This window comes from Neltuma alba, unplaced genomic scaffold (genome assembly GCF_004799145.2).
Source record: "Neltuma alba isolate B1F8T4 unplaced genomic scaffold, ASM479914v2 tig00011964_pilon, whole genome shotgun sequence".
Lineage (NCBI taxonomy): Eukaryota > Viridiplantae > Streptophyta > Magnoliopsida > Fabales > Fabaceae > Neltuma > Neltuma alba.
This window is the reverse complement of record NW_021636542.1, coordinates 66224-74975: the sequence shown is the minus strand read 5'-3', so window position 1 is coordinate 74975 and position 8752 is coordinate 66224. Positions and strand designations below refer to the sequence as shown.

General features: G+C 37.0%; 1 protein-coding gene across 1 annotated transcript; it reads left to right on the top strand.

The window, feature by feature from the left end:
• The first annotated feature begins 2297 nt into the window (after nucleotides 1–2297).
• LOC114720099 (calcium-dependent protein kinase 32-like) lies at nucleotides 2298–7681 on the top strand. Its single transcript, XM_028905708.1, has 8 exons — nucleotides 2298–3309; nucleotides 4306–4429; nucleotides 4548–4691; nucleotides 5205–5357; nucleotides 5498–5613; nucleotides 5735–5902; nucleotides 6370–6597; nucleotides 6983–7681. The coding sequence occupies exons 1-8, from the start codon at nucleotides 2803–2805 to the stop codon at nucleotides 7118–7120; spliced, it is 1578 nt and encodes a 525-aa protein (XP_028761541.1). The 5' UTR covers nucleotides 2298–2802; the 3' UTR covers nucleotides 7121–7681.
• The last annotated feature ends 1071 nt before the right edge of the window (nucleotides 7682–8752 follow it).

Sequence of the window (8752 nt, the reverse complement as noted above, 5' to 3'; positions counted from 1 at the left end):
TTTGCTTCTTTTGTGTGAAACACGGGGATATATAATTACACGGGCTACCATAAAACTATGCTGTAGGACCCCTGTGAATAGCCCAAGACTGGTGAACATGGCGAGATTAATTCGTCTGCGTCAAAGGAATCCCTCAATTACGTGGAAATCGATGAATCGTAGTTAAACAAAAGGGGGGGGGGAGTTTAGGATTAGACATGTGACGACTTTACTGGTATATGATTGAGCGAGGAGGGTGAAGCTTTTCAATGTTGTTTTCGGTGTTGAACATGTATGAGCAGCGAAATGGCTGGATACAATCAACCACAGAGCTAGGAGCGAAAAGCTAAAAAGGTTAGAAACAAAAGAAATAATTGAAAGTGTATTGTTTTGTAGTGCGCTTTTTATTTGGACGGTGAGAGACACCAGTGGGGAGGGAATTTTCAGCACTGCTAAACTGGAAAAGGATCGGTTGCCGACACCAGTGACATTGTCAGAGAAACAGACGAGGGTTAGATATGATGTCTTGGTCTGGTAAGTTCGTTACCCGCCAAAAAGATAATGTCAATATCATCCAAAGAGAAATCCCTCTACCTAATCTTCCACCATTTTTCACATTGCTTCTTCAAGTAATTTAGCTCACCAATATTCAACTTCATCACGCCCATTTCCAGAAAACAGAAACCTGATGGATGCAGGAGGCAAAAAGTGAATTTGGGCGATGGCCCAACCTGTGGAGGTGGGCTGGACGTGAAAACAGAATCAGGGACACTGCACCCGCGACTTGGGATGATCCAGTTCAAAGTCAAGCTCTGCTTCCATTTTTGGACCAACTATTAGTGTGTTTCTATTCATGTATTTGATCAATTAAAAAACTACCAACGTATTTGCATTAAGGAAAAGAGGATAGTTTCTTATAACATAATGAATTAAGACTTAAATCTACGTTGAAAAATATGTCTACATTTAGTGTCTAATAGTACATTAAACAAAATTACTTCTAATCGATAGATATTTATGCTTGGGAGAAAAAAAAACCTTATGTTGGCTGTTGCTTTTGCATCAAACTAAAAATATTGTCTTTTTGTGAGGGAGGTATAATAAATTCGTAGATTTAAAATTATTAAAAAAATGAGTTATGCTGCGTACTATAGACCAATCAAAAGGAAGCGTAACGGCGCCAAATATAATGTCGCAAACTATGATGAGCTGATGATGGCCAAAAAAAAAAAACTATGATGAGTTGATTTTATAGTTCAACATTAATAACTTGGCACTTGGGTTCTCTTGGGGACCGAAAGCGCCAAGCAAGACTCATTCTCACAGCATCGCACCCTTCGCGCCTCCGTCAGGCTCGGGGGCAAGATTGCAAGAGCCAAGAAGCAACGTCATCGTTTGCGTATTCACTAACGTTCCAGAAGGCCGAAAGCAATCAAAGGCGCGCTTCTAGAAGACCTTACGCGGACAACAATATGTCTCCCATACCTCATAACCTACGGAAACTGCCAATGTGACAGTTGGCAGTTGGGCGGTTGACTATGTTTATGTGGTCCGCCTCCTGAATCTTGATTTACCTTCACGTTCCTCGTTCTCCCATTCTCATTCCCAAGCCAGCAGCGACATGTTAAAAGGGTTCACATTGAGAATTAATAACGGAAATCGCCAGGGAAATTGATATGCTGTGTATAATACGTCTGTTGGGTCTATTGTGACGAAATAATAAACTGCGGGTTTTTTTTAAAAAAGAAATAATAAATTATAAATTTTGAAATATCGTATGATTGGTGGGGATAAATTTTTGAAATATTATTATTGTTTAGCAGAAAAATATTACTCCTCCAGTCCTTAATATAAGATCTAATTATTAAGTTGATTTTAGTCTTAAATATAAGATCTATTTCTCATATTTATCAATTTTTTCTAAATTACCTTTATAAATACTCCCTCAACTATAATTAAGTAGAAGAGGGAAGGATGTTATTAAAAAAGATGATTATAGTGTTTTAGAAAAAAATATGTCAGATTTCTAATAATTAACTAACTTGCCTAACTTTATTAATCTAATCAAATTAGTTAAATAAATCTTATATTAAGGATCAGATGAGTATCGTTGAGTTTAAATGATATTTAATTTTTACCAATGGTCCATTATTAATTTCGCGAAATTAGATGCATATTTTCGTCCTAATAAAAGTTAACAAAATATCCCCCCGGGGAAATATCTTCAAGAAAATGAAAATTTTGATTATGGAATTATGATTTGTTATTTGGACAAATTAGGCGAGTAATTTAGTTAGTTGCCGTTTCTTGCTAAAAGATCGAGGAGTTCCGTGGAGAAAATCTCAGAGGAAGAGTCTATCAGTTCGCAGGAAGGACGATGGAGGAGGTGTCGTCGAAGCAAATTTGACCATCGCCTTCCTCCCTCACGCGCTGAAATTCATCCCTCTCTCCACCTTCTCCTTCCCAAAACCCTCCTTTCGCCTCCTTAAATCATCATTCCGTCCTCTTCTATATATCTTTCTAAGCAATTTCTTCGTCGAACCAATTTTCTTCAATATTTTCATCTAGCCGAGTAGCAAAAGACCAAGTTTCGGTTGAAGAATTCTCTCCTCCGATAATTCTATCTGTCTAAATATTGTCACCGTTTTTAATTCCCCAACAGCTCCTGAATATATCCGGGATTCAATTGGGGTAAAGGAACGCCAGCAATTATATCATAAAACCATAATTTGCTTATCGAGGTCGGATTTGAATGCATTTGGATCTCTATTGGCACATATCCGACCTTGCTCACCTTCTCAGGCTTGATATCTCCTGAGATCCATGGGTAATTGTTGCATTACTCCATTTCGCACTCAGGAGAAGAAAAAGAAGGGGAATAAAAACAAACAGAACCCGTTTGCGATTGATTTCGGTAAAAATTATGGAAATGGTGGAAGCAAAATTAACGTTTTGAAGGACCCAACAGGCCGCGAAATTGAACTCAAATACGAGCTTGGTCGCGAGCTTGGAAGAGGGGAATTCGGAGTCACCTACCTATGCACCGATAAAGAGAGCGGTGAGAATTTCGCTTGTAAATCGATATCGAAGAAAAAGCTGAGAACAGCCATTGATATCGAGGATGTTAGGAGAGAGGTTGAGATCATGAAGCATTTGCCACCGCACCCAAATATTGTGAGCTTAAAGGACACTTACGAGGACGACAATGCTGTCCATCTTGTGATGGAACTGTGCGAGGGAGGAGAATTGTTCGACCGGATAGTTGCGCGTGGACACTACACAGAAAGGGCTGCCGCAGTTGTCATACGGACAATCGTTGAAGTCGTTCAGGTAAGATGTTGAGAATATGAAACTTCAAATCAGAAGTTTGGTTTCTTGGACTTTGCTAAGTGAAGTATTCAATCTGCTACTGGTGTCTGGTATGAAGATTTTACAAATCTAGAAATAGCTCTAAACAAACGTTTCACGATCTTTCTTTTAATGAAATTGAGTACCGCTCGTATTGGCACGTTTGCATGTAATACGTAAAAATAATTTTTTGGTGCATTTTATGGAGTTTAATTAAGGAACAAGCACGGTATTTATGACCTGTGAATAGTTGTTTACTGCAAATTTTATATTTTATATTATAGTACTTTCGGGTCTTAGAGCTAGCTGTAAATTGAATTTAGTTTTAAATATAAAAATTTAATTCACTTTTCCTCCCCAGATTTGTAATTAATTCTCTAAAATATCTTTATTAATTATACACGGGTTTCATCCAAGGATAGTTATGATTAAAATTGATACTTTAGAAAAATCAATTCATATTTGTTACAAATAACTAATCTAATTTATTTTTTTAATCTATTCAAATTAGTTAATTAACTCTTATATTAAGGAGTGGAGGTAGTGTATTTATTATTGTTTTGATGATCTGATTATCTGGATATACAGCCATATTAGTGCAGAGTTCCTTCTGGGCTAGCTTTTGCTTCTCGTGAAATTCCCCTTTTGTCTCATTAGGACATTACGGTGATTATGCATTCATGTGAGATACACACACAAACAAATATGAAATAGCCCACTCGTGTCTTGTTTACGATGCTCAATTATATTTATATCATTAAAGAAAACGAGTTTCGTGTCCTGTGCCTTAATCATCTATGTTTACTTGTTCAACTGCTCATTCGTAGTAACTTACGAGGTTAATGTATCAGGTCACATTTACTCTGTTTTTTTATTTTGTGTGGATCATTAGCTTGTCATTTGCAATGAAGCCTTTGGACTGTTGACGTCTTAGTTATTTTCTTGGGTTTGACGGATTTGAATTTTATGGTGTTGCAGGTGTGTCACAAACATGGCGTGATGCACAGGGATCTCAAGCCTGAGAACTTTTTGTTTGCAAACAAGAAGGAAACATCGCCTCTGAAGGTTATTGATTTTGGATTGTCAGTGTTCTTCAAACCTGGTAATGCCTTAGGCTATCAATTGAATCTCTTTATATTGTTGTTTGACTTTCATCATTAGTGGCTGGCTGGCTGCCATCTGTGATTGAACAGTTAACTGAAGTAAGCCATTTCCTGCAGGTGAAAGATTTAACGAGATAGTTGGAAGCCCCTATTACATGGCACCCGAGGTATTAAAACGAAATTATGGTCCAGAAGTAGATATCTGGAGTGCTGGAGTAATTCTGTACATCCTACTTTGTGGTGTCCCACCATTTTGGGCAGGTTAGTTTTCTTTTGTGACTGATATTTTTTAAGCTTTTGCAAGAGTGAGATCTTAAATGGCTATGAACCCATTTTAAAGTCACTTTGGGCTTGATGAACTAATCTCTTAAAATTAATCCATACTTATAACAGTAGCAAAACTAAAGGAAATCAAATGCGTGTCTTTAAATGACCTTCAATATGATGAAGAGTAGTTAGATTGTGACTGAATTAATACTATTTTCTAACAAATCTATGGCATCTGCTTTGACTGTCAAGAGAAAGACAAAAAGGTGTACATTATTCCTTGGTTACACTTATGTGTAATGACTATGAATGCTGAGATGACTTATTTGTATTACTAGCAACACTAGCAGATTAACTCTTATAAAGTTTGACAACTATCTCACTTTCTTGTCATATATAGACACAGGCACGCACATTCCATTGCCACATAAGAAAGACATCATAGTTTCAGTTTATTTATTTGCATTCATGCTATTTCTTTTCTAAATCATCTCTCTCCAAATGCAGAAACTGAACAGGGAGTTGCACAGGCAATCATACGATCTGTCATTGATTTTAAAAGGGACCCCTGGCCTAAGGTTTCTGATAATGCAAAAGATCTCGTGAAGAGGATGCTTAATCCCAACCCACAGCAGCGTCTTACTGCTCAGGAAGTGTTAGGTATATTAAATTTTGTACAAAAGGCTTCATGGAGATAAATATTAATATCATTAACCTGGATTGCATTGAAATTCTGCCCAGCATCACATTTTTCTTGTTCAAATTTGTGAAATTGAAACGTGCTTGTTCACTGAACGCAGATCATCCATGGTTACAGAATGCCCAAAAAGCTCCTAATGTTTCACTGGGAGAAACTGTAAGGGCAAGGCTCAAGCAATTCTCTGCCATGAACAAGCTTAAGAAAAGAGCTCTAAGGGTAACGCTTTAGAAAAGACATTTGAACATTTCTTAAGGATCATCTGTTATATGTTTTGGTCTATTTGATCATTCTAATTCACCATTGTTTTTCAATTTTTGTTGAAATTTCATGTCAACAGGTGATAGCAGAGTACTTGTCAGTAGAAGAAGTTTCCGGATTAAAAGAGAGATTCCAGCTGATGGATACGAGTAACAGAGGAAAGATTAACAGTGATGAGTTACGAGCAGGGTTGCATAAATTAGGGCATCCTATTCCTGATGAAGACCTCCGCATTCTGATGGAAGCTGTGAGTATACCCTTCTACCTGGAGTCTTTATTTCACAGTATGTTTCGAGTTTTGAGCTTTGAAGCTTTGGAAGCCTTTTGTGTGCGCGCGTCTGTTTTTTTTTTTGGGGGGGGGGGGGGGACCAGAGAAGGTTTGGAAGTCGAAGTCAAAGTCAAAGGTTCTAAAATCGGTTCTTCTGTCACACTTGATTTTGTATTTTGTTCAATTTATTTTCTATGAGGAATGCTGATGCAAACTTATTGCTTAGAATGCTGCATTAATTCATCCCCCAAGCCCTCCTAATAAAGAGCCAGAGGCATTGAAATTAATAATTCTCCTTGTTTACTTTCTGTCTTCCTTACTTATTAAAAAAAAAAAAAAAAACAGAACAGAAACAAAATGTTGACTGCACTATTCCTGCTAAATTATTTTTTGGAAATGTATACAGCTGGACTTCATCTTCTAATCCTCGGAGACTTCCTTTGCAGGGTGACGTAGATAAGGATGGGCACTTGGATTATGGAGAATTTGTTGCCATCTCAGTTCATCTGAAGAGGATGGGCAATGATGAGCACCTTCACAAAGCTTTCCAATTTTTTGACAAGAACAACAGTGGGTATATAGAAATGGAGGAGCTACGTCAGGCCTTAGCCGATGAAGTTGATACAAACAATGAAGTCATCAATGCAATTATGCATGACGTGGACACAGATAAGGTCAGTCTGTTTTCCCTTCTTATACTCTTAAATTATGTTGAGTCAATTTGATAAGTAATTTCTTCCCTTATGCTTTTCCTGTTGAGCATTTGTTTGTGATTTGACAAAATCCAAATTTTAACTGCTTTCTTCTAAAATACTTTGAATTGGTTGTGTGTGGCGAATGCAGGAGGTACTTGACCTTAGAATTTTTTTGCAAACATCCATTGTCATAATCATAAGCACATTTATTAGTAGTTTCCCCAACGGATTTAATTTGTTGTTCAAGCCTGTTGGTATATTCAACACAACATATTCTCTGTATTTTCATTTCGAAAAACCTGGATTTATTACTGATCTATGTTTCATATAGAACTACCCCTTGATCTTGTCTGTGAACTTGTAGGATGGAAAAATAAGCTATGAGGAATTCGATGCAATGATGAAGGCCGGCACAGATTGGAGAAAAGCATCAAGGCAGTATTCACGAGAGAGATTTAGTAGTCTGAGTCTGAAGTTGATGAGGGATGGGTCGTTGAGATGAATTTCTAGCCTCCCATTTCTGTCCTTTCATTTCAGTTCTTTTCTCCTTTGAATTCTCTCATATCCTTACAAGAAAACCCTGTTATTTGAGGTGAAGTGGGATATTGGTAAGAGCATGCGATGTCTGTGAATTGGACTGTGTTTCTTCTGTTTGTTGATGGAGGTGCTGGAGAAACGACCGGTTTTGTGGGAGGATTAATGGCCGAGTCATAATTGGAAGGAAGAGCCATCTGGCATTTTTAGTGAAACCTTGATGATGTTTTAGAGGCAGAAGATAGACGCACTTCCTCATTTACCTGCAATGACGACGGCATCATCTTACTTGAGAATAATCAATTTTCAGTGTTCTTGCTGACGTTTTGACTGTGGCGTGGGGAGGATGACCCAAAGGAGAATTAGAACAAACGTGTGACGGAACAGAAATGTATTAGCAAAAACATGGCTAAAATTTGGTATATATGGTTTGTTCTGTATTTATTTCGAGCACATAGAAGCCACCTTGTGTTCAGTTGTACAACATATTCAATAATTTTCATAAATGAAATTATTTAGTTAAATAAAATTATCTGCATTAGAATCCTCTAGGCAACGGGGAGGAGAATTGGAAGTGATTTTGAATAGAGATAAATATACACGCGCATGTGTATTTAATTACTCCTCCGGTCTTTATTATAAGACCCAATTTGACTTTTTATTTGGTCCTAATTATAAGACCCAATCCATTTTGTCTCTTATATTTATGCATTTTTTTTTCAAGATAATCCTTCTAATAATGATAGTTTTAGCCAATATACTTAATTAGCAAGGATATTTTAGGAATGACAATACTTATTTATTATAAATAACCAACTTAACTTACTTCCTTAATCTCCTCAAATAAGTCAATTGGGTCTTATAATTAGGACCGGAGGAGTATTATTTATTGATTTTTCATGGGGAGAACGTAGGATTTTTTTTTTTTCAAAAAAAATTGTGTGGAGGCAGCTTCCATCACTAAATTTAAAACACTACTCTCAGCTACAAAGAAATAAATCGATAGAAAATCACATTATTTGCTAATTTTAAACCCTAACCATATCCAATACTAACTCCAATCCTTAATATAATTTGTGGTCAATTTGAACTCCAACCTAAATATATTTTTATATTAAGGATGTGGCATTATATATTATAGGACTTTCGGAAACTATGGACCAAGACCGACTTGAGATGGATGATGTTCAGTACTGGCTCTGAAGATACGAGTGATGCAAAGGTGGCGATCATTCATGCATGCACGTACGAGAGAGGGAGTTATTTTACATACGTATTTGCGCGGCGAAGCTTAGGCTGCTGTCGAGAATAGATAACGATTGCAGACATTGTTCTCAATTCAACGGCAATGGCCTCAACTTCTGCACTGTCACATGTCCCCTGTTCTATATTTTCGGCTGTTAGGAAATGAAATTCTTCTTCTCTTTCTTATCTTTCTATAATTTAAGAATCCTTCTAGGGTCAATCTGGAGGTATCCATATCCTCAAACTTGCTCGACTTTTAACACTTTGCATGCTATAAAATCTTCTATTTGGTATTCAAATTCTTCAAGCATATGCAAAGAGGTGCCGTCACATTCCCACCCGCTGTCTTCTTCAT

Excerpts from the sequence above, each read along its gene's own strand:
- LOC114720099 (XM_028905708.1), top strand. The coding sequence starts at position 2,803 with ATGGGTAATTGTTGCATTACTCCATTTCGCACTCAGGAGAAGAAAAAG. Across the intron at positions 4,692-5,204 it reads TGTCCCACCATTTTGGGCAG|AAACTGAACAGGGAGTTGCA; the intron begins GTTAGTTTTCTT and ends CTCCAAATGCAG. Across the intron at positions 5,903-6,369 it reads TCCGCATTCTGATGGAAGCT|GGTGACGTAGATAAGGATGG; the intron begins GTGAGTATACCC and ends CTTCCTTTGCAG.